This window comes from Leptonotus elevatus, chromosome 1 (genome assembly GCF_054856555.1).
Source record: "Leptonotus elevatus isolate MCC_2025b chromosome 1, RoL_Lele_1.0, whole genome shotgun sequence".
Taxonomy (NCBI): Eukaryota; Metazoa; Chordata; class Actinopteri; order Syngnathiformes; family Syngnathidae; genus Leptonotus; species Leptonotus elevatus.
Window position 1 is genome coordinate 14,210,915 of NC_141239.1, and position 24,583 is coordinate 14,235,497.

The window sequence follows — 24,583 nt, forward strand, 5'->3', positions numbered from 1 at the left end:
TAATTTATTACTGCACTTCCATAAATCAGAACTTATCGATCCCTGCAGAGCAATTGGTTTTCTACTACTGTTCAGCATGCACTTAGCGAAGGAGCATAATGAATACAGTACAATGTACATACTGTGAAAACCACATTATTGTTATTGAAAAACAACAGTATTGTTATTTTGCATGATACAGTGGCTTGGAATGTAGGAGCAGAATATGTAATACAAGAAAATGTAACTCATTTCAAGCCTGTAGATGTTGACATGATACATGATAAGATAATTATGTAATAAAGATATTGTTGAAAATTGAATGAAAAATGCTCCTATTTATTGTTTATTCCTTGCATGTGCACAAAACGTGACATTTATGATCTAGACACGATGCAAGATGTCACCAATGAATTTAATCAGGATTGCTCATGCATTCCCTGATTCATGGACGATCCCTTGACAAGCCCCACCCATGGTGATTTTTTTTTTTATGATCAAATGGCAGCCATATTTTTTTTGATGGATCAGCAACACTTTGCCATTCTGAGACTCCAAACGTGCTGCTCGGACTTGCGAAAGGGCAGAAAAGCATGCAGAATGGAAAGCAGCTACATGTTGAGGGAAAAGTGGATTTGAAGATGTGTGCTGGGTGGAAAGTGATGGACGAGCATGCTTCTTAGGCGGCACCTCTGTGCAGTAATTGAGCACATTTCCTGAAGTATAATTTCTCAAAGCTGAGTCAGTGTTGCGATATTTCGAGCCCATTAAATCCTCAATTGTCATCAAGGAGTATAACCGTGCTTTTAGCCATTGGCACGGCAGTCATGTTCTATTAGTTTGCTGGACTAATTAAACCAGATCATAATACTGCCTTCAAGCTTGTGCAACACGAGCTAGACATGATGACCGCATCATTTCTGACTGTGATGTGCCCAACACGCTGGAACATGGGAAATCAAAGTCCAGTCAAACTTGATTTTATCAGCCTTATTGGTCTGGCATTTTCTCGGTTTCATGTTACTCACTAACATGTTTTTCCACAGACAGCACAGTGTGCCGGTGGTTAGCGTATTCGCTTCACAGTTCTCAGGTTAGGTGTTTGAATCTCGGCTCCGAAAGCTTTCTTGTTACCAAAGCAATACAATCATCTCTTGCTATATTGCGGTTCACTTTTTGTAGCTTCGATGCACCACAGATCTTCTTTCTTTTTTTTTCATGTTATTCGCTATATCACAGAATTTTGCTGTGATTATTTTTTCACATGAACTGTTACTGCAGAGCAATAAGCACAAGCCAGGATGAAAGAGTGAGTAAAAATACGGAGCATATCTGAAGTTTGGGGTCATTTTACACTTAATAAAAGAAGTTAAAGCACAATGTACGTTTTGATAAGTACAACTAGTTTACGTTACACGACTGCACTTCTACAGTAAGGCGGAATTCCTTTCCTACGCTGGCGATGTAACCCCTTATTTCGACTTAAGTCGGATTTCCCTGTTTAAGTCGATATTTACATCAAAATATTTTGTACAGTAATTAAAAAACCAAACATATTTGCGCGACCCGGAAGAGCCGGAACCAATATTTCGTGTTTCCACACGGACATTCATTGCTGACGGCAGAGCGGAACTATAAACACGGAAATGTAACGCGCCCGATGGCGAACCGACCTGCTGATGGACGTTCGCTGCTGGAGGTAACAACAACACAACTTTAAATAACTAAGAAATGGCGTGATTACTGTGGGAAATTAACGAAAAAGAAGGTGTTACGAATGAGGCACAAGAGCCGTAAAGTCAAAACGACGTAGGTCGCGTGCGACCTAGCTTGAGGACTCCCTGTAATGTAAACATGGTTAGCTATTTTAATGTAGCGCCGCTAGCTCGAACAAATTGAAATCCCTTCACCCGCGGTAACGACAAAGCCACCAATGCACTTTCAACCGTCAACAAAATGAACACAAACATGACCTACCGTTTGCCACAAAAAACACCAAGTCACTCAACACAGAGCGTTTTAAAAGTCCGCCATTTACACACTCTTCTTCATCGACTCGGACATCCTTTATATCTCCCTGCACTGTTGTTATTTTTGGCCTAAGCACAAGACAGCCAGTATGTGAATTTTTCAACAAATAGGTAGTTTTTAAAGTCAACCATAAACATTTCTTGACAATAATGTTATATGTGACCCCACGAGTCTAAATATGACACTCTGATTAATATTATATTTGTGGTAAAACTTTTTAAGTGGGTAATTCCAGATGGGAACTTTTTGGCTGGAGAGTGTACATTTACTGAAATAGAGAGGCTTAGCTAAAAAAAAATGCAATCTGCAAATCCACAGTCAAACACCTAATGGTTACATTTGTAGGTTTTTATACTATTGCAGACGTCATTTAAAATCTTAGCAGCTGTTGTGGATCTATACTTCCATGTCACTTGGCAATCAATATCACACACTCCCATGCACATGTGTACACACATCCTGAGACGAATCGGCAAACATCAGATCAAGCAGATACACTTGAATGGATATCGGGGCCAGATGAACTCTGCGTGAGGGGAGTTCGGATCAATGTTTTTGCTCTCGAGCCAAACTCATCTGGACCAGCGCGTATTGTCGTGCTTAACCAGCTGCTGTTCAAGTCATATTGATGTCAAGATAAGTGCTAAGGATCAGAGGATGTACTCCCGAACCGGCTTGTGTGCTTTAGTGGACTGGTGTGACAACAGAGGGCCCCCCCCCCCCCCCCGGCCGAGCTCCCCTGCCGGGCTTGGGAAACAAAGACAAGTGCCTGTGTTGCCAAACATGGGCCTCACTCATCACCCAAGGGTCAGGAACTCAAAATAATCTAGCCCAAACAGGAGGACACACACACACACACACACACACACACACACACACACGTACACACACTTGGGGATTAAGGCTTTGATATGACCCTGCTTAACCCAGTAGAAGAACAAATAGCGGGGTGTCACCAGGGGGGGAAAGAGCTGTAGGAAAAGCGGAATGAAGAGTAAAGTTTGGAATGACGGTGGCGCTTGGTAGTCGGATGAAAAGGCCAATCATGGAGCATGTGCTTGACCCACAAAGAGATCCTGCTTGGCCGCTAAAAAGGCAGAAAGATGATTTTGAAGGTTTAGAAATGGACTCTATGATCAAAGCGGACAAATGATGAGATGGATGAAGAGACCTTGCTGCAGTGAGTCATTATGAATGAGCGCCGTGCTCTAAAAGGGGACACAAGCGCTTTGATCCTCTTTTAATATTGCTTTTCAGGCCTCCTCACATGGAGATAAATGACCAATGACAACACGAAACAAAAGTAGCTTTCCCAGCACTTTTGGCACAATATCATGCTAGTGAGGTTGTCGAGGCAGGCTGACATTTTCTTTTTAGCCTTACAGCTTACAGTTGCGCCATAGAAAGCAGAATCATTTCAGAAATCGCCTCAAGGCTCCAAGGGTTATATTTTTACCACTCTCAACTAGAGGGCTAAATTTAGATGGCTCTCTCACAGCGCCTGACAAGCTGCCGGTACGCTCTCGGAGACTGTGGAGGAAGATCACCATCTAGTGGCCATCTGTAACATGCATACCAAGACCACAAACTACCCTGGTTGGCAGAATGTGCAGTCACACATTCAGTGAAAAGGGAGTGTGAAGACATGAAGTTGTGATGATGGCAATTTCAGCCAAATCTGCTGTCCCTAAATTTCAGGGGAAAGAAAGTGACAAATGATCAGGGCATCAAAGCCAGCCGGTGTTCATAAAATTCCAAATGGGGAAAAAGAAATACTAATTAATTTTAAAGAACCATAATGACAGCGTTGCAACTGCTGACTTGGTGGTGGCCGGAGGGGCCGTAGGCGCACACTGGCAGCCACGATTCTGTCAGCCTGCCCCAGGGCAGCTGTGGCTACTTAATTACCACCACCACAGCGTAAATGTGTGAGCGCATGAACAATGCAACCACTGTGAAGCGTCCAAAAAAGCTCTGTATAAATATAATCCATTATTATTATTATTATTTGTCTTCCTCCCCCCTCTATTGTTTCATCGTTCCCATTTAGAATCATTCAAGATGGTATAGCTATAATTTCCTGCTGCATGGAATACATGTACGTCCATTTTTGTCACATGAGGTGCGGATTTAGGATCCAAACGCAGAAAAGACAGAAGATTCGTGAAACAGAGTCTTTATATAAAAAAACGCAAAGTAACAACAAAGAGCAGGGCTGGATTCAGAGGGCCTCGAGGAAAACCTTGACTGAGAAACCTCAAATGAGAGAGCAGGGCTGGATGCATGGAAGCAACCTCAAACGCATGGAAGAAAGCTCGCATGAAAAAGTAGGAATAGGAAACCTAGACGTTCACTAACTTGCTAGGGCAATGCACACTCCTATATGACAAAATAAAAGCCAAGTGACTGGGCAAATGTAGAGTAACTAATACAAGACCATAGAAAAATTCATAGCAACCGACAATATTATCGTTGTTATCATAAGGGACGTAGGACCTGCATAGCAACTACAAAATAACAGTGACTAGGCCAAATAAGAGTGGCTAACACATCACCATAAGGGACATAACAACTGCATAGTAACTACAAATATCAACACAAGGGACCAGTAACTGCATAACAACTGTGACCCCATAGCCCACCCCAAAACAGTCACAACATTTTCTTCTTCTTCTTGATGTTTACGATGTGTGTATCTACTGTTAATGGAGAAAGTGGGGTAGGGTTTTTTTGTTTGTTGTTTTGGTTACATATGACGAATAAGTAAATCTTTTATTTGTGGGGAATGTAATTAAACAAGCCCATCAGACCGTAAGAGAGTGCTAAAGCTGTCCTGGTAGGTGTGACCTAGGGCACTAGGGATGGATGTGACAATCAATCGGTTGATTCTTAACAATTCAAGTTGATTAAATAAGCAACTGAGACCAATTTGATTCTGCTTCAAATAAATTATGGTTGAAGTTGAAATAAAGAACATGACATCAGGTGTAGGAAAGTGAGCTTCATTCCGAGACACTCTCCCATCCAATTAGGAGTAATCATTTTTAAAAAGTGTTTTCTTTTTTTTTCATATATTTAATCAAATATGGGAGAAGCAAATGTGGTAACTTCCATCACATTATAATTTGTTTCTTGATGAAAGAATCTAGTCCTCTAAGCCTCCACAGATCAGTAGATCATGAATTCCTTTTGGAGTTGCTCGTCCACATTTTGCTGCAAACAAGACAACTTGAGCCACAGCGGCCTGACAGAACCACAAAAACGCTCTAAAAAATTCACCCACCCCCCCACCTCTACTAATCGGCCCATTTTACCAATCTAAGGACAATTTGCTGTCTATAATGGCATTGGCAAGAAAGAGACAAGTTACTGAGGCGGTGAAAAGCCAGTGCCTCAGAAATGATCTCGCTGGATCAGCTGTGGCATTGCACGGCGCCCAAGCGTGAAGGGGCGCAGGCTGAGCGCCATTATAATTAAAGCATATATTGATTAGACTTTAGAGTCCTCTGGACCGTGCGCCAGAGGCGCCGGGTGGGTCAGTCACTCTCACAAGACATCCAAAGCGCCTCTCGCAGAGAGCAATGTCTATGCTAATGCCTATGGTAATAGAAGCCTTGCTTTACGTCAATTATTGACACCGGCCCTAAATGGCAGCTTGAACCACAATTGAAGCTTTGTGTGCGAGGGTCAATAGCAATGAGATGGATACTGGGGCAGGAGGTCACTTTCATTTCCACCTCACCGCTTTCAGGAAATTACTTTGCTAATTGAAATATTAATTAGAGGGAAAATGACATTTCTCAAGAGGGATTTGTGTTCATCTTGCGGTATTGAGGACGGTTATATATATATATATATATATATATATATTATATATTCTCAGTTGTTGAAATTAAGTGAGCAAACAATTTAAGACAATATTATTAAAAATAGGTCAAATAAAATAAGCACAATAAGGAACCTGACTTGGTGGAGCTGCAAATAAAACGTGTGAGGTTTTATGGACCTCGAGTGAGTTGGAGGTGCGAAACATCATCACACTGATAAAGGTCAACGTATCGATCGCATTTCACAATCATCTGATCTCTTCTGAACACTGTCCGGAAGGACACCCGTCTTAAAACCCTTCAACGGCAGCAACATCCTTTGGAAAAAAAGTTTCCCGTCTAATTATTTTCCATGACTTCGGATGAACTTTGCAGTGTTTACAAAGACAGGAAGAAGTAGGAGTGCTCTCTGATCGTGAGGGAAAGGAAGAAAATGACACATCTTTATCTTGCAGGATGAATCGAAAACATTTCTGGGAGCGGCAAGAAGGATAAAACGAAAGCTTGATACATCTGCAGCGGAGTCCTCATTAAACAAAGAGAGCCAAATTTATACATCAAACATTCTGTAATTTCTGCAGCGCGCATACACAAAACGTGTGCGTTTGGTTTCATATCTGAAAATGAAATTTTTAAAAGCTATTATTTTCATCAACCCAGTTCTTTAAAGCCTGTGATATATTCCAATGTCTGGTTCTGATGACACGGCAAAAAGCAATAAAATGGTAGTTTTGGTCACACTTCCTTTATTCGGCATTTATGTTTTTAATTGTCAGTGCTTAATATTGCTTGACACTTTTGAGTGACCTTCACTCTACTCTTTAGTCCTTTTAAACAACACTACGGAACTTTCAGTTTACGTTGATTATGGCGGCGCCGTATGGCCGAAAGCGGTAATGTTATGCCTGAAGGAAGACCACATTTCCCATGAGGACAAGCGCATTGCGTCGTTTTTTAAACAAACAAACTTAACGGACAAATGGACGCGGTAATTCATTATGTTCTCTCAGAATTACTCACCGCTTCTTTGCATTTTTATCCGGTAAAGATGCTCGTGCTTTCCCTCCCCCCCCCAACCCTAAGACAAGACGGAAGATGACATTGTCATCCATTGCGTTGATTGGTCAAAACAAACGTGCAAGATGCCGCGTCGTCCAATCAGCTCGAAGTATTGTACGAACAGATCTGCCGAGTGAAGTACTAGATTGATAATATGAAGAACTCCCTCGAGTGAATCACAATTATCAATCTGTCTTGCGAGGTTAGGCATCACCCTCCAACCACAGAATTACAAATCCAGAATCTTTCAGCAACTCCAGACAAAGTCAACATTTCAACAAACGCTAATATTGGCGGTCACTGGTAATGAGCTATTACTTTCTTTTTTGATGGCACATCTAAAGAGGGCACAATATGACTGGCTGCTTGCAGAGTTACGTAAGCAAGCGGCCTCTTTGAGGTTAATTGCTCCCAATTAACTTAACTTTTATTTTTATAATGGCGGAGGAATGGAGCAAGACAACATACTGCAATTTCAATGTAATCCATTGTCCTTTACAAAAACAACAACAACGCACCAGTACTAGTTAGCCCCAAGGACAGCATGAGTAGCCCAAGGGGCAGTTCTAAAAATAGCTCACAAGCGATGGGACACTGTGACTACTTAGGATTTAATTGAAACAGAAGAATGTTAGCATTTATTTATTTATTTTTATTTAAACTTAACTTTTTACACATTACGTCTGTAGTAAATATTCTCTATTTAAAATTAAATAGATGGTGTTCAATGAAAAAAAACATCTGTTTTTATTTACCCAAATGTAAAAAAATTATAATAAAAAATAAATAAATAAAAACATTCTTGAACTCAAATTTTAATACTGTGTGAGAGTAATATTTTTGCCCACAGTTATCTTGTCAGAATCTTATATTCCTTCTAGGTATCCTTTTTCTCACCAAGACAATTTGCACAATTTAGTGCTTCCACAAGAAGGTGCTCAATAAGTTACTGTAGATGTCATGGCCAAGTATCCCAGTACTTTGTCCACTTTGTGATGTGATGAAGAGCCCTTTTAAAGGTTCTCTTGGGCTTCCATGTTGTGTTTACTATGCTTTGGGCGAGGTGAGGATTTACCCCCCCCCCCCCCCCCCCCACGCCCCTCACATCCATACCTGACAATGTGCCTCTCATGCCTGCGTGCGGTCGATATCCAACGAGGATATGAGAGTCAGTATTGATTGCAATTTCCTGCAATGCAACATTCCAGTCTCCTGCTTTATCAAGAGTCTAATTCCTATCAGCGATGCTGTCGTCCCACCGACAGTCCCGGCTGCCGCCTGGACGACGGCTAATGAATTTGAGAGGAATGAATAATCCAGCGAGGCAATGATAATGACGAGGCTGGGATATTGCAAGTTGAGAATTATGTAAATCAGTGTGGAAGATGTGTGCTTGCTTACATGTCAGTTTATAACGAGAGCTGTCAAACGATTACATTTTTTTAATCAGACTAATCACATCTTAGAATTTTGATTAATCATGATTAATCACTTAATAACATGATATATTATATATAATATTTAATGAATATTTTTTTCCCGCCAAATTTGAAGAGCACCGATTATGTGTTAATTCTTCATATATAATTTAATGTTATAAGGACGATCCACTGTACACGCTCATCCTCCTCTTTTTCGAATCAATGAATGACCCCGATATTTTGACATGAACAAATATTCTGAATGTCGTACGCAAACATTTATTAAATGCTTTACTTTAATGCATGTAATTATGTTTATTGCTCAAACAACCTGTGCTACCTTAAACGTAGCTATCCGCTGTCACAACACAACAGCACCTGCATTAGGTGGACCGATGGACAGGTGGTTTTGTGTGTAATTAGTACCAAGCAACGAGAAATCGTTTTCCGCCGCTATGTTGCAGTCTTTAAATCCCAATTCTGTCTTTTCTGGTCATGTCACATAGCAAATTCACACACCTCAAAAATAACTGGCAACTCAAGAAACACTAGGCTACCCATGATCTCAAGGTATATGGCAAACCAGGGTTATAATATGAGTTTTTTATATATAGTTTTTATTTCCTTTTCAGACCTGTTTTAATTCATTTTTAGAGCGTATTTGTTAGTTTTTATTATTATTATTCATTGAAAGGATCTTTGTGCAGTTTGCCCTTTTTTACTCGCGACTGCCACCTCTGGCCCAAAGTGTAACTGCAGCATCTGTGTCAGGCTCGTTCATGATGCGTGTAGGAGTACGTGCACAATCTTAAAGCAGTTGACAAAGGAAGACATGACTTCAAATGAGGTAAAAATAAAAAAATAAACTCCGCCCCTCCCCTTACCAAAAAAACTGTGTACTATAAAGGGAAGATAAGAGCTGATGGGTGCATCAGAGAAAAACAGTCAGGGGTCTTCGTGCTCATTCGGACATTGGTGGAGCATGCATGATGTAGAAAATGATTTTTTAAACAGCACCTTTAAAAAAATAAAAAGTTTTAGTTTTAAATGGGAAGTCAACCCCCAAAAAATTCTTAACAATATGTTCTATGCAGCCTTACTGGTCTAAATACAGTATTCTGTTTAATATTGTGTTAGTGTAATATGAGTTAAGCAGCAAAATCCAGCAGTTTTTATCAGTATCACAAGGCGGCCATTTTGCCCCTGAGCCCTGGGCAACTGTCATGTCATCTTCAGTCGACAGCAAGTGGCAAAATGGCCGCCCCCTGAGATGGATGAAAAGGGCTATATTTTGCTGCATAACTCATATTCCACAAATGTAATATTAATCAGAATGTCATGTTTATACTAGTGAGGTCACATATAACATATTATTGCCAAGAAATGTTTAAGGTTGACTCCACCTTAAAAAAAAAAACATATATTTAGTATATTATATTGTACATACAGTATATTATTTATTTATTTTATTTTTATTACAGTATATTTGGCTAGTGCAACATTACAAAAAAAAAATTTTTTTATTTCATTGACAAAAATGTTTCTTCAAATTGAGTTTGTTATTTCATCAGTTTGTGTTAACTATAATAACCTTGCTGCAAACAGAAAATGATTAATTAAATATTTATTGTGCTCTGCTGAATAGCAATACTGTTGTAATGCCTCATCAAACCAGCCAGCTGTTTTGGGGCGCCAGTCAATCAATCACAGGGCACTTACGATATAGAGACAGACAACCATTCGCCTGACAACGAATGGCCGAATGGTTCAACAGTGTTGAGGAGAGTATTTCATTTTTGCACTACCTTCTTTTATATTTTATAAATGGCTTCCTTTCAATTACCATCGTGTTCCTATTAATCCCTTTCATTTTTTGTGCTCGCTCGCTCGCTAAACCCTTCTTCCCATTCATTCTTATTTTAATCTTTCAAAATGAGCTCCTCATATCGTCGGCTTTAAGTCAGGAATCTGTGTGCCCTCAATCTTAACATTTGGTCTGAGCGGCTCTCGAAGGTGTAAAGACACTAATCCAAATGATGTCTTTAATTTTTTTTTCTTTTTTTTTTTTTCTTTTTTTTTTCTTATTTTCTTTTAAGAGCTCAGTATTGTTCATTCGGAAATGTCATCATCATTGCTCTTTTTTTTTTTTTTTTTTAAATGTATATATATATATATATATATATATATACACATATATACATACATATATACATATATACATACATACATACATACATTTTTTTTTTTTGTGTGTGTGGGTGAGTATGTGTGTGTGCGTGCGTGCGTGCGTGCGTGCGTGTGTTTGTTAGCTCACCAGAAAACCTATTAGAAAAAAAAAATCTCATACCGTTCACCTAAATCGAACACCAGGAGACCCGAGGGGACCGAAGAAAACCAAGGAAGGTGAAATCCAGCACCGACCAGACACCCCCCACCAGAACTCCTCCCCAGCCCAAGAAACATCCAGACCCCAACAAATCCAAAAAACATAAAATCAGGGAGGCCTCAAGAGACCAACGGAGAGACCGAGAAAAGGAAGGAAGGACAGACGAAGCCGCGTGAGATCCGCAGACACCAGCCTCCACCGATTCAATAACCTGAGGAGGAAACAGATTGTGTCTGAGTTTCGGTAGATGCTGGTGTGGTGGATCTGGCATGCATGAAAATCTCCACCAAAGAGGGGAGCCGTCGACCCCCGCCGGAACAGAGCAAGCGCAACACCTCAGGGCCCCCCAGGCCGCGGCAGCGCCAAAGGACGACCCCCGGGCCCCACCAGGGCCACCGGCCGGAGAGCAAACCCAGGAGCAGGAGCGCCCCCCGCCCCAACACGGCCCGCGCCCCCGGCCCAACGCAGCAGGACAGGGCACTGCAGGCCCACCAAGCCCCCACCCACCCCACCAGGACCCCGGCGGGCATATGGGACCCGCCCGGCGGGGCGATAGGGCTCGCCCCCCGGATACTGGGTCCCGCCCGAGGTGTCAGGACGCCCACCGGAGCGGGGCGGGCACGACACCAAACCCCAGCCACCCCCGCCGGCCCCCATAGCACCGAGACCCGGGCCATGGATGGAGCCCCCGGCCCAGGGGAGGGGAAGGAAGGCGTACCGGGGAAGGGGAAGGGAGGAGGGAAGGGGACGACAAGAAGGGCAGGGGGCAGCGGCAGGGACGCAAGGAGAGGGGGAGAGGAGGAGGAAGGGCGACGAGGGAGAGGGGACAGGGAGGCGGAGGACGGGCGGGGAGAGGCGAGGAGGGAGAGGCAGCAAGGGGGAGGAAGGGGGAGGGGAGAGGGAACCACCGGGCACCCCGGCGGCCCACAGGCCCCGAACCGCGTCGCCGGGCCCAGAGCGACGGACCGCGCCGGAACGGCGCCGCCCCCGACACCAGGGAAAGCCCCGCAACGCAGCACCCCCCAAGAGACCCAGGGAACGGCCAAGACGCAGCCGCCACCTAGCAGCCAACAGAGGGGCAGACCCGCCCACTCCCCGCCAGGGGGGACAGCACCCACAGAATTAACCCACTGGCATGCCGTGAATCCGAATATCAACCCCTGGTGCCCATCGGAGGTGAATCCGCTCGATCCCGCTGGCAGCAGCCGGGTTCCTGACTATAGAAACACAACCATTAGTTACAAATTACCTAATACAGAAACATCAATGCAAGTTATAACGCTGCTGTGGCTCTCGCTAACAGGCAGAATTAAAATCCAAGTTTAGGTTAAAAAATTCTATATACGTAGACCATGTTTCTTTAAATTTTGACATTTGGTTTTTATTTGAGGCAGATATTTTTTCCATTAAAATATGATTTATGAGGAGGTTAGACCATTGGTCGATATTCAAAGTTTGTTTATTTTTCCAGTTAACAAGAATTGTTTTTTTTGCGATAGTAAGGGCTACAAGTATAGATTGAAATTGTTTATGTGGTAAGTCAATTGTTGTTAAGTCACCTAGCAAACACAAGTTTGGAGAGAACGGTATCCTACAGTCCAAGATAGCGGAAAGTTTTTCTAAGACTTTAGTCCAGAAACACATAACCGGAGTACATAACCATAAAGCATGAAAATAAGTGTCTGTAGTGTTTTGTAAACACTGGAGACAAATGTCGGAGTCTGAGAGTCCCATTTTCTTCATCATATATTGAGTAATGTATGTTCTGTGAATAATTTTATATTGGATAAGTTGTAAATTTGTGTGTTTTGTCATTTTAAAAACATTTTCACAAACTTGAATCCAAAAGACAGATTCCGGAGCTATAGACAAGTCTGTTTCCCATTTTGAGATGGGTAAAGACGTTTTATCAGTATATGAAAGTAACTTATATATTTTTGAGAGTTTTTTTGTTGTTGTCGGAGAAAGCTTGGTAATATCTTTAGCTAAAACAGGCGGTTGGAGCGTACCCTGGAGTGTTGGAATTTGTTTCTTTATCATACTTTTAACTTGCAAATGATGTAAAAAGTTTCCGTTTTTTATTTTATATTTTTGGAGCAAGGATGTATATGATATAAACATATTATCTGAGAAGAGATGGTGGAGATGTGTAATTCCTTTCTGCTCCCACACATTCAAATAAAACGATTGGTTGTTAATTTGAAAGTCGGGGTTATGCCATAGGGGAGAAAGCCCGCTGGGCTCCACTTTGGCTTTTGTCATTTCTAGTGCCTTCCACCAGGCAGTCAGGGTGGCGGAAATCATTGGATTTTTAAAGCAGTTATGGCGCTTAATCGATGTTGTAATAAAGAGTAAATCTAGGAGTCTGAGGTTATTACAATCCTTCTGTTCTAGTTCCAGCCAACAGTTAGTATCTCTATTGGGTTGTGCCCATAAAATAATATATTGTAGCTGGTTGGCTATATAATAGTGCATAAAATTTGGTGCCTCTAGACCTCCTTTGGATTTATTTTTCTGAAGAGTAGATAGACTAATCTTTGTTTCTTTTTTTTTCCAGTAAAATTTTGTAACGGCTGAGTCCAACAACTGGAACCAGTTAGCCGTAGGTTTAAATGGAATCATTGAGAAAAAATAGTTTATTTTGGGTAAAACTTTCATTTTAATAGTGGCTATTCGTCCTATTAGAGAAATAGGAAGATTATTCCAGCGCTCCAAGTCACTATAAATGCTATCCAGAAGTGGAGTGAAATTTAAATTAACTAAATCAGTTAATTTAGGTGAGATTTTTATGCCTAAGTATTTTAAATTACCTATAGGAAATGAGTAGTATGGGTCCTGGCTTGCAGGGTTCCATGAATTTTCTTTTATAGGTAGAAGTGTTGATTTTGTCCAGTTAATAGAATAGTCTGATAACTGTGAGAATTTAGTTATTAAGTTAAATACTTCCCCTAATGAAATAGCAGGCTTTTCTAAATAAAGTAAAATATCATCGGCATATAGATTAATTTTATGTTCTGTTACCCCAGAGTGAATTCCTTGAATCATTCTTTCCTGGCGTATGGCTAATGCAAGCGGTTCAATAAATATTGCAAATAATAAAGGCGACAGTGGGCATCCCTGTCTTGTGCCTCTCTGTAGAGTAAAACTCTTAGATATAATCCCATTAGTAGTAACAGTAGCTTTAGGAGAATCATATAATACTGACACCCAGTGAATAAATGACTTCCCAAAGCCAAATTTATTTAAAACAGCAAAGAGGAAGGACCAGTTAACTTTATCAAAAGCTTTTTCTGCATCCAATGATATAATAACTGCCTTTTTATCATGCCGCTGTGACATACTAATAAGGTTAAAGAGCCTTCTAATATTATTAGTAGAGTGACGCTCTTTAATAAAGCCTGTTTGGTCGCTATGAATGATTGTCGGGATTACTGTTTCTAATCTAGATGTAAAAGCCTTAGTGATAATTTTAATATCAGTGTTAATTAGTGAAATCGGACGGTAACTTGATGGAAGGGTGGGGTCTTTTTCTGGCTTTAATAAAAGTTTAATTGCTGCTGTATTCATGTGTGGGCGTATGTGACCATTAGTTTTAATTTCTGTTACTACTCTTAAGAATAGTGGAGCAAGCATTGACCAGAAGTGCTTTAAAAATATAGCCGGATAACCATCCGGGCCGGGTGCTTTGCCATTTGGCATACTATCTAGAGCACTGTACAACTCGTTTATAGTAAGTGGTGCATCTAACATATCTTTATATTCAGTAGTTACCTGAGATATACTTAAGCTACTGAGGAATGCCTCAATATGCTCTGGGTTAGGTTTATTAGTTTCTGAGTATAAGTTGTGATAATAATTATAAAAAATTTGATTAATTTCTTCTGGTGATTGTGTACATTCACCAGTTGTACCTTTAATAGCCGTTATAAGTGATTTTTCACGATTACGTTGAAGTTGGTTTGCAAGAAATTTACCTGATTTGTTATTATATTCAAAGTTGTTGTATCTCAATTGTTGTATTATAAACTCTGTCTTTTTAGTTAACATATCGTCTAACTGTATTTTTGTATTTTGTAAGTCAGTCCATATTTGGTTATTTGGGTTTATTGCGTACTCATCCGTCAGTTGTTTAATTTTATCTTCCAAGTCTTTTTCTAATTTTTGATCCTGTTTCTTTTTATAAGATGAATATGATATAATTTTACCTCTAATTACTGCTTTCCCGGCTTCCCAGAGAAGAGCTGGAGATAGGTCTGGAGAGTCATTTATTTCCAAAAAGTCTGCCCATTCTTTTCTTATAATTTTGTCAAATTCTGCGTCGTTTAGTAGTGAGATGTTAAAACGCCATGTAGGTGGTGGTTTAAAGGTATAATCAACTTGTAGGGAAAGGGAGACTGGTGCATGGTCGCTAATAATAATAGGATGTATTTTTGTAACAGTTTTATCAGCAATAGAATTATTTGTAAGAAAAAAATCAATTCTTGAAAAGGACCGGTGCACAGCGGAAAAGAAGGTAAATTCCTTCTTATTTGGGTTTTTAAGTCTCCAGCTGTCGACGAGGCCAAAGTCATCCATATATTCCCCTATTACTTTTGTGGATTGTGATCGCCTTATACATGTTGTTTTATTAGAACGATCTATTAATGGATTTAAGGTTGTGTTAAAGTCTCCTCCAATAATAATAGTAGAGTTCGCTGCTAATTCAAACAGCTTAGAGAAAAATGCATGGAAAAAAGCCGGATCATCATTATTAGGGGCATATAAATTACCGAATGTATATATTTTATTAAATATAGTCACCTGAATAATAATGTATCGGCCCTCTGGGTCTGTTATTGTATTATTTAGAGTAAAGAGTAAATTCTTATGTATGAGTATACAGACTCCCCTTTGTCTACTGTTATAAGGGGCAGAGTACGCTTGGCTAAAATTTTTATCAATAAGTAATTTTCCTTCAGATTTTTGTAGGTGGGTTTCTTGTAGGAGGCAAATATCTGCTTTTAATTTTAAGAGATGGTCTAAAGTTTTTATTCTTTTTGCCTGTGAGCGAGCGCCACAAACATTCCAGGAAACCAGAACTAATTTATGCATACAAATAATATAAACACAGTCCTATGTATATATCTGTATAGGCCATTTGTCACCACTGGCATGTTATAGGATAGAATCAAAGTGGTTAGGTGATTTATATAGTTTGTATAAAATATGAGGTAACGTATAAGGTAACATGTAAGGTAACGTGTAAGGTAACGTGTAAGGTAACGTGTAAGGTAACGTGTAAGTAAATAAAACAGTGCAAAAACGAGTAGGGCGGTGAAAGTGAAGGAAATTAACAGGGGATTAAACATAACAATACACCAGTAACCCCAGCGAGATTTTTTTTTTTTTTATATAAATATACTTTAGATATAGTTGTGTATTAATATTATATTTATAATATAGCCTAAACATAATAAGTATTCATGTTTTTGGTTTTATAACCACATATACAGTATATGTATACACCTAGTAATCAAACTAAGTTTAGTTCCACCAATGCTAATTAGAACAGCCAGGGAGTGGAATTGGGGTTCCGGAATAGTTGGCCATCGATATATAACTTATCAACGGCTATCGTAGTCCGTTTACCCTCCTGCCTATTTTGTTTCATTATAGGAAACAGTACCTTTCGCCGCTCATTGATCTCTCTCGGGAATTGATCATTCATTCCAAATGAGGTCCCTTTAAGCTCCCGTCCTTTACTTTTAACAAATAATTTCTGTTTAAAATGCTCAAACTTGGCAATAATAGGACGGGGTTTGTTGCCTCTACGGGCTCCAAGCCGATGTACCCGGTCAAAAGAGATGTTATTTACCGTCTCCTGAGGAATTTTTAATGAATTCGTCATAAATTTTTTTATCTCAACCTCTGGGTTATCAGAGGTATTCTCAGATATACCTGAGAATATTAAATTCTCCCGCATACTACGGGATTGTACATCTAAAACTGTTTCTTTTAGCGTTTTATTTTCTTTTTTCATAGTTTCCAGCTCGGCTGAAACAGTCGTGAGTGTAGAATGTAACTCGGCATTTTCCTGTTTAAGGACACTTACCTGCTGACTGATAAATTCCATGCTTACTTTTAATTCTTTGACGTCCTCGAGGATGAGGCCGAGGACGTCAAGTTTTTTATTTATGGACTCCAGCACACTGACCGAAACGTCCGTAGTGGTGGTGGTTAGGTCGTCCGTGTCCGTCGCTGAATCGTTTTTCCTCTTCTTCGAAGAAGGTTTCTTCGATGGTTTCTCGACGGCAGGATCCTCCATCGCGCAGCTGTAAAAATATCCGTCGATGAAACGTTCAAGGTCCTCCACGTTGGGTGGTATTTCAGATCTGCCGGATGAAAGAGAGAAGAGAAAAGGCAAGATATATGATGGTTAAATTTGGATTAGTTTAGTATAATAGAGCTAGTTCTATCTTAGCAGCAGGGCGCCGCCATGTTAGGGTTTCTGGTCTCGCTGTAGGTCTCGCGATAGTCACAGCATCTCGTGAGCGACTTCCTCCTATTCTTCTTGTGTTGTTGGTGTATATGCTTCTTGATCAGAAAATGTGAATGCGGTGGGGCCTTGAGATACAAGTAGATTTCATTCCGTGACCACGCTTACATTTCTAAATACTTATATTTGAAATCACATTTTCCCACTAAAATTATTGAAAATGTAAGTAATCTCTTCCAGCGTTGTACTGTACACTCTAAAAACAGTTGGGTCAAAAGTAACCTAATTATGGTTACAAAATGGACCGATCCACTTAATGGGTCAATTTAACCCAACTTTGTTGGTTGTTGAATACAAAATGACTAGATTTTTTTTTTTTAACCCAAGTAAAAGATCTGACCAATATTTATGAGTTGTTTTACACTAAAAGACCCATTTCTTGACTCAAAGTTTGTCAAATTGACCCAAGTAGAGGATCGGTCCATTTTTGACCCATAGTTGGGTTATTTTTTACCCAACTGTTTTTAGAGTGTATAAAAAGACAACGTAGTAATAAAATTGTTCTCCACATTAGTCAAGTTAAGTGCAATCTTATAAATATTACCACAAAGAATCCTGTGAGGATAAATAGCACCGATCAGCCAACTTTGTTGAAAAGTGGTCTCATGAATATTAGATCACGCTCATCTCAAACTTGCTAGCTTCTTTATGTCCCATTTTTCCTCAAAAGTTTTCATTTTTATTAAATGGAATTTAACTCATTCACTGCCATTGACGACTATAGACATAAAAAATTCATGTAAACTATTTCTATTAGTTTAAAAAAACCAATTCATTTCAATTTTTTATGAAAACCTAGAAAAAATATATTGTACATTTATAACAGATATAAAATTTGTGATTAATCGTGAGTCAACTATTGAAGTCATGCAATTAATTACAATTACAAATTTCAATTGTCTGGCGCCCCTTATTTTTAATTTAAAAATTGTTTAATTAGGGGCGTCAGGCGATTAAACTTTTTAATTGTAATTAATCACATGACTTCACTCGTTAACTCACGATTAATCACAAATTTTATATCTGTTATAAATGTCCAATATTTTTCTAGGTTTTCATAAAAAAAATGAAATGAATTGGGGTTTTTTTAAACTAATGGAAATAGTTTACATGAATTTTTTATGTCTATAGTCGTCAATGGCAGTGAATGAGTTAATGATTTTTTTTATTGATTGATTTTAAATGAAATTGATTTGATTGTTGAATTTAATGATTTTTAACTGACTCGAGAGTGTAAATTGACGGAAGCTCTACGTGTGACTTTTCCAAGGAGGTGACATGTGAGAGTGTTAAAAATACTGTTTCATTGTGTGTAGAATTGTGGTCAGTGGTCTCTTCGCTCATCTCTTCCACCTCCCACCTAAAGAGCAACCACATAGAAAAAGTACTTCATGGAAGAGGTGGGAGTTTTATATTCTATAAGAGCCGCTGTCCTAAACGTGATCAATTGAATGCGCTCACAACTGCCCAGCAACCCGGCCCATAATTCACATCAACCGTTCCTGGTCCAAAGATGAGACTCAACCTGGTTCTTCTCTGCTTGACCCTGTGGATGACCTCGGTCCTCACAAGTGAGTGTTGTAAAAACTTTCAAATCACTGTCTGATCTGAGTGCTCCCTGTAATGGGTTTTCTTTGCATTTGTCTTGTGTAGCGCACGGGCCCGCTTCGGACTGCTGCCCCGGCTTGTCCAGAACCACAGTGTCGCTGAAAAAAATTAAGAGTTATTTTATTCAGTCTGTGGGCGCCTGCGCCTTCAAGGCCGTAGTGTAAGTACCTCTAGGATTACTATATAACGGGTTGTGTCGAGGTTTGGCTGCGACATAGAAAAACATTTATAATGAATGAATTAATAGCATCAGTTGTAACAGAGAGACTGGAAGAGTTACAGAAAAGCATTTCTTGGAAATGGTTTCCATTGTGTTTTATTACTCCTTGAATTGACCAATACAATTCCAAGAATTCTACATCTATGTCAATCTGTGACTTTTTTCCGTGATCATTCCAGGTTTTCCACTTACGGACGCAAGAGAATTTGTGCAGACCCCGACAGGTGTTGGACACAGAGAGCCATGTTGAAAGTGGATGGAGGAGTTTTGCAGCAGAAGGATCAGAGTAACAACAAAACAGCAAGCAGCAGTGGTTCAACTGCATTGTGCACCACATTGTTGAGAAAGTCACAAGCCAAGAGACGTCATACTACAAACAAATAAAGGCAAGAAAGAGGTGCTGATACATTCAAACAAATATCCTACTGTGCATGTATGTACTTATACAGTATATTCATATTTATTTCAATGTATTTTTTTTTCAAGCAAAGCTGTAGTTCTTACTTTATTTTTTTTGTCTACTGTAATTAAAATGTTAATGTATTTGCCACACAACTTTGTTCCCTCATTTGTTAACTCATTCACTGCCATTGACGGCTATGAACGTCAAAAATTCATTTGAATTATTTCTATTAATTTAACATTTTTTTCCACTTTTGTTAACAAGAGTGTGAAAACCTAGGAAAACAAATATTGTACATTAAGAACAGATATAAAATTTGGGATTAATCGTGAGTTAACTAGTGAAGTCATGCGATTAATTACAATTTAAAAAATGTAATGACAAGATGATTATTAAAAATTAGGTCAAACGATTATATTTTTTAATCATAATTAATCGCATTGCTTCAATAGTTAACTCACGATTAAGCACACATTTTTATATCTATTCTAAATGTAAAATTAAAAAAATCTAGGTTTTTATACTCTTGTTAACAAAAGTTGGAAAAAAAAAGTTAAACTAATAGAAATCGTTAAAATGATTTTTGGATGTTTAGAACCGTCAATGGCAGGGAATGAGTTAATGTGTAAAGTCTATTAGCTATAAATTAGTTCATACTGTAATCATCAGTGGATTTTGAAGTGCAATATTTTACATCACACACACACACACACACACACACGCACACACAGTGCACGCACGTGGCGAAGTTGGTTCATGTTAGTGAGATGTTTTTTAATTTGTCATTGTTGACAGTTAATGAAGTCAGAAGTCCGGTACTATACATTATACTATGCTGTACAATAATATACTACTTTGGACTTTGCAAGACTGTACTGTACCAGTTTTACAAAGTGTGTGACATGTAAGACATAAGGAGAGCTTGATAAAAAAAAGAGTATGTTTCAACCTGTTTTGCTTACTTATTGGACTTATTATTATTCAAACTGGATTACAATCGGGGGGTTTCTTCTTTTAAAACTTTTTTTTTTAAATCCATTCCACAAAGAGTTGTTACAGCAGAGTTGGTCTTTTTAGAAGTTGTCCTAAGTTTAATATGGCGCAATTTTTAAAATACATTTGAATGTATTCAATCCACTTCTATTGTTCATGACACTTTATGTACACGTTACACTTTGAAACCACAAATTTAACCAAGTGGAAAGTCACACAACTGCCACATAAATGTACCGTGGGGTGGTGGGTCTAAAAATAATCCACTTACCTCCTCAAAGCATCACTGTACTTGAACTTGTCGTCCCACACAGGCATATATTGCTGGAGTGGAAGCCCCCCCAAACTTCCACCTGGGCAGCCGCAAGTCCGCCCTGACTCATTTACGTGCCAGGAAGGGAGAAAGGTGTGGGGGGCTTTGTGAAACATTTGACAACCATCTGAGTCATTTGTGGTCAAAGATTTCCGCTTGATGAGGGTAACGCTCATGCATATCTAAATAACTCCTCGAAGAATGGCTGCTCAAATCTCGAATTTGACAGCTGGCGACTCTCTTTTATGTATTTTCTTCCCAGAAAGGTCTTTCAAAATCCTTTCTTTAATTAAGGATCTTAAAGACATTGGCTTCTTTCCAACGTTGTTAAAGAACCAAACCTACTTTCTTAATTTGCATGCTATAGTGCTCCATCTCTGGCTATATCCCCAAATTCCCATGATAAAAAAAAAGAAAAAGCCTCACTGGTCAGATATTTTGAAAACAGGTCTGCAGGCTACTCGTAAGCTCTTTAAAGGCGACATGGTGCCTTTGGGACCCTTGTGGATGTACGGTACTTGTGTGAACTCATTCAGATAAAACACCTATCAGTATCTTGACATACATTTTGTTACCATGGTGAAGCTGCAGGTGAAGGTTACCATATTAATATTATATATAAAATAAATAAAAAACTAGCAATGAAGACCCCATTTATATAGTGAGTGAGGATAAACAGTTTGGATGGATGGATAGATGGAAACCCTAAATGAATTATACTTTGGTAAAAAACAAAAAGAAACAAACAAAAAGAAACAAACACTTAGTATAATTAAGTACAGTTTAACTAAGAACTCTTCCAAAATGCCATGTATCCATTTTGATCAGTATCATATTTATTAACCCCGAATCAAAAATCTACAAAATCATGTTGAACAATTCATGGTCTCAATCTTAACATCTTCAACAACAAAAATCGACACAATAAAGGGACATGGCAAAATTATTGTTTTGGAAACCAGCGCTTAATATTTAGATTCTTTCAAATATAATGCACCCTAATTTCCAGCTTTGGTAAAGATTTGTTTATGGAAGTTTTTAATGTAGGGAATTTGAAGACGTTACTGTCGTTCATGACAAACTGTGTGCTTCTTTTGTTTGCCGAGCTTTTGGCGACGGCACTTTTTCCCATCGAGGTACGCTTTGCTGGTTTTTGTCCACAACTTGTCAGGATCGGCGCAGATTCTCTTGTCTTGTAATGTAATGAAGCTGAGAAATAATTAATGAAGAAACACAAAGACCAAAAAAAATCAAGTAAATATATTGTATAGCAAGAATTTGTTGTAAGACTGAAGAAGTATTTTAAAAATGTGCTATATATATATATATATATATATATATATATATATATATATATATATATATATATATATATATATATATATTATTATTATTTTTTATTTATTTATTTATTTATTTTCAAATTCTGATACATATAGGAGCCCATTTCCTCCATTTTTTTTTAACCGTCAGAATCTCATTTTCACCAGTGGGAAAAAAATATATACAAAATTTACATTTCCACTGGCGTTAATTTTGACGAGGAAAAAAAAAAGGTAAATCACATGACACATTTTCGTCCAACAATGAACATGTGAATTTAAAAGTCAATTTAAAAGAAAAAAAAAAAGATTATGCTACACGAGAATGGTGTGATGCTCATGAGAAAAGTTTGTGGTGCACTGATTTTATAAACTTTTCATGTGGGCCATGTTTAATTAAATTTTCTATTCAAATATTCTGCGGGCTAATGAAAAAAAATGTGCAGCGGGCCGCAAATGGCCCCTGGATCATACTTTGGACACCCCTGCTTTCAGGGGCTGTGTAAAAAAAGTGCCTAACCTTCATCGTAATCCTTCTGTGAAAATATATATAGAATAATCAATACAACTTACACCACAACATGCAAAGGACACGAAGGAGGTCGTTGGATATAATACTTGGTCAACAGACCTTGACGTACTTGCGTGGGGGAGATTTTGCGACAACAACTCGCTAATCCACCTGACAAAAGACCGGGGGGGGAATAAATAACACATCATCTCATATGTGAATGAAGTTGACATGGCACCTACCTTGAGCTAAGGCCCCGGGCACCATGACAGCAAGCACAAAAAGGGAGACCAAGTTAAGAGCTGCCATCGCATGTGTCGGACGTAATCAGGTGTGAAGTGGATGTTTGCGCTGCGGGCCTTTTAAAGCCCGCTAACACCATCAAATACTGGAATTTGTGTCACTTGCAAGTCAGGCACCCGCAGTTACACATACACCTGGAAATAATCAAACCTTTTTCCTCCCACATAAAAAAAAAAGCCCTTGGCCTTTTCACTCAAGACTGAGGGTGTCTCATCTCAAAATGGGAAACAGACTTGTCTATAGCTCCGGAATCTGTCTTTTGGATTCAAGTTTGTGAAAATGTTTTTAAAATGACAAAACACACAAATTTACAACTTATCCAATATAAAATTATTCACAGAACATACATTACTCAATATATGATGAAGAAAATGGGACTCTCAGACTCCGACATTTGTCTCCAGTGTTTACAAAACACTACAGACACTTATTTTCATGCTTTATGGTTATGTACTCCGGTTATGTGTTTCTGGACTAAAGTCTTAGAAAAACTTTCCGCTGTCTTGGACTGTAGGATACCGTTCTCTCCAAACTTGTGTTTGCTAGGTGACTTAACAACAATTGACTTACCACATAAACAATTTCAATCTATACTTGTAGCCCTTACTATCGCAAAAAAAACAATTCTTGTTAACTGGAAAAATAAACAAACTTTGAATATCGACCAATGGTCTAACCTCCTCATAAATCATATTTTAATGGAAAAAATATCTGCCTCAAATAAAAACCAAATGTCAAAATTTAAAGAAACATGGTCTACGTATATAGAATTTTTTAACCTAAACTTGGATTTTAATTCTGCCTGTTAGCGAGAGCCACAGCAGCGTTATAACTGGCATTGATGTTTCTGTATTAGGCAATTTGTAACTAATGGTTGTGTTTCCATAGTCAGGAACCCGGCTGCTGCCAGCGGGATCGAGCGGATTCACCTCCGATGGGCACCAGGGGTTGATATTCGGATTCACGGCATGCCAGTGGGTTAATTCTGTGGGTGCTGTCCCCCCTGGCGGGGAGTGGGCGGGTCTGCCCCTCTGTTGGCTGCTGGGTGGCGGCTGCGTCTTGGCCGTTCCCTGGGTCTCTTGGGGGGTGCTGCGTTGCGGGGCTTTCCCTGGTGTCGGGGGCGGCGCCGTTCCGGCGCGGTCCGTCGCTCTGGGCCCGGCGACGCGGTTCGGGGCCTGTGGGCCGCCGGGGTGCCCGGTGGTTCCCTCTCCCCTCCCCCTTCCTCCCCCTTGCTGCCTCTCCCTCCTCGCCTCTCCCCGCCCGTCCTCCGCCTCCCTGTCCCCTCTCCCTCGTCGCCCTTCCTCCTCCTCTCCCCCTCTCCTTGCGTCCCTGCCGCTGCCCCCTGCCCTTCTTGTCGTCCCCTTCCCTCCTCCCTTCCCCTTCCCCGGTACGCCTTCCTTCCCCTCCCCTGGGCCGGGGGCTCCATCCATGGCCCGGGTCTCGGTGCTATGGGGGCCGGCGGGGGTGGCTGGGGTTTGGTGTCGTGCCCGCCCCGCTCCGGTGGGCGTCCTGACACCTCGGGCGGGACCCAGTATCCGGGGGGCGAGCCCTATCGCCCCGCCGGACGGGTCCCATATGCCCGCCGGGGTCCTGGTGGGGTGGGTGGGGGCTTGGTGGGCCGGTGCGCCTCCTGCCCCCGCCCGGTTGGGGGGGGCCCCGCTGGTCACACCTC

General features: G+C 40.0%; 2 protein-coding genes and 1 long non-coding RNA gene across 3 annotated transcripts; 1 reads left to right on the top strand and 2 right to left on the bottom strand.

Moving 5' to 3' along the window:
* The first annotated feature begins 1,605 nt into the window (after positions 1–1,605).
* LOC147180970 (uncharacterized) lies at positions 1,606–18,756 on the top strand. Its single transcript, XR_015096835.1, has 3 exons — positions 1,606–1,678; positions 18,555–18,638; positions 18,710–18,756. It is a non-coding gene; the product is annotated as an uncharacterized LOC147180970 (long non-coding RNA).
* LOC147180971 (uncharacterized) lies at positions 5,179–17,033 on the bottom strand. Its single transcript, XM_086077274.1, has 3 exons — positions 16,795–17,033; positions 11,241–11,920; positions 5,179–5,254 (listed from the first exon to the last, which is right to left on the bottom strand). Exons 1-3 carry the CDS (start codon positions 17,005–17,007, stop codon positions 5,179–5,181), a joined length of 969 nt encoding a protein of 322 aa, XP_085933400.1. The 5' UTR covers positions 17,008–17,033.
* A 3,080-nt stretch (positions 18,757–21,836) lies between the features above and the next one.
* LOC147180972 (monocyte chemotactic protein 1B-like) lies at positions 21,837–22,917 on the bottom strand. Its single transcript, XM_086087208.1, has 3 exons — positions 22,851–22,917; positions 22,671–22,779; positions 21,837–21,984 (listed from the first exon to the last, which is right to left on the bottom strand). The coding sequence occupies exons 1-3, from the start codon at positions 22,915–22,917 to the stop codon at positions 21,837–21,839; spliced, it is 324 nt and encodes a 107-aa protein (XP_085943334.1).
* Positions 22,918–24,583: the final 1,666 nt, after the last annotated feature.

Bases quoted from the DNA above. Each gene is read 5' to 3' on its own strand.
- LOC147180971 (XM_086077274.1), bottom strand. From the start codon at position 17,007: ATGGAGGATCCTGCCGTCGAGAAACCATCGAAGAAACCTTCTTCGAAG. The intron at 11,921-16,794 runs GTAAGTGTCCTT...GTGTTTCTATAG, and splicing joins TGGAATTTATCAGTCAGCAG to TCAGGAACCCGGCTGCTGCC. The intron at 5,255-11,240 runs GTCCCATATGCC...TGGTTCTGTCAG, and splicing joins CCTATCGCCCCGCCGGGCGG to GCCGCTGTGGCTCAAGTTGT.
- LOC147180972 (XM_086087208.1), bottom strand. From the start codon at position 22,917: ATGGCAGCTCTTAACTTGGTCTCCCTTTTTGTGCTTGCTGTCATGGTG. The intron at 22,780-22,850 runs GTAGGTGCCATG...GTCTTTTGTCAG, and splicing joins GCCCGGGGCCTTAGCTCAAG to GTGGATTAGCGAGTTGTTGT. The intron at 21,985-22,670 runs GTAAGTTGTATT...ATTATTTCTCAG, and splicing joins TGTCCTTTGCATGTTGTGGT to CTTCATTACATTACAAGACA.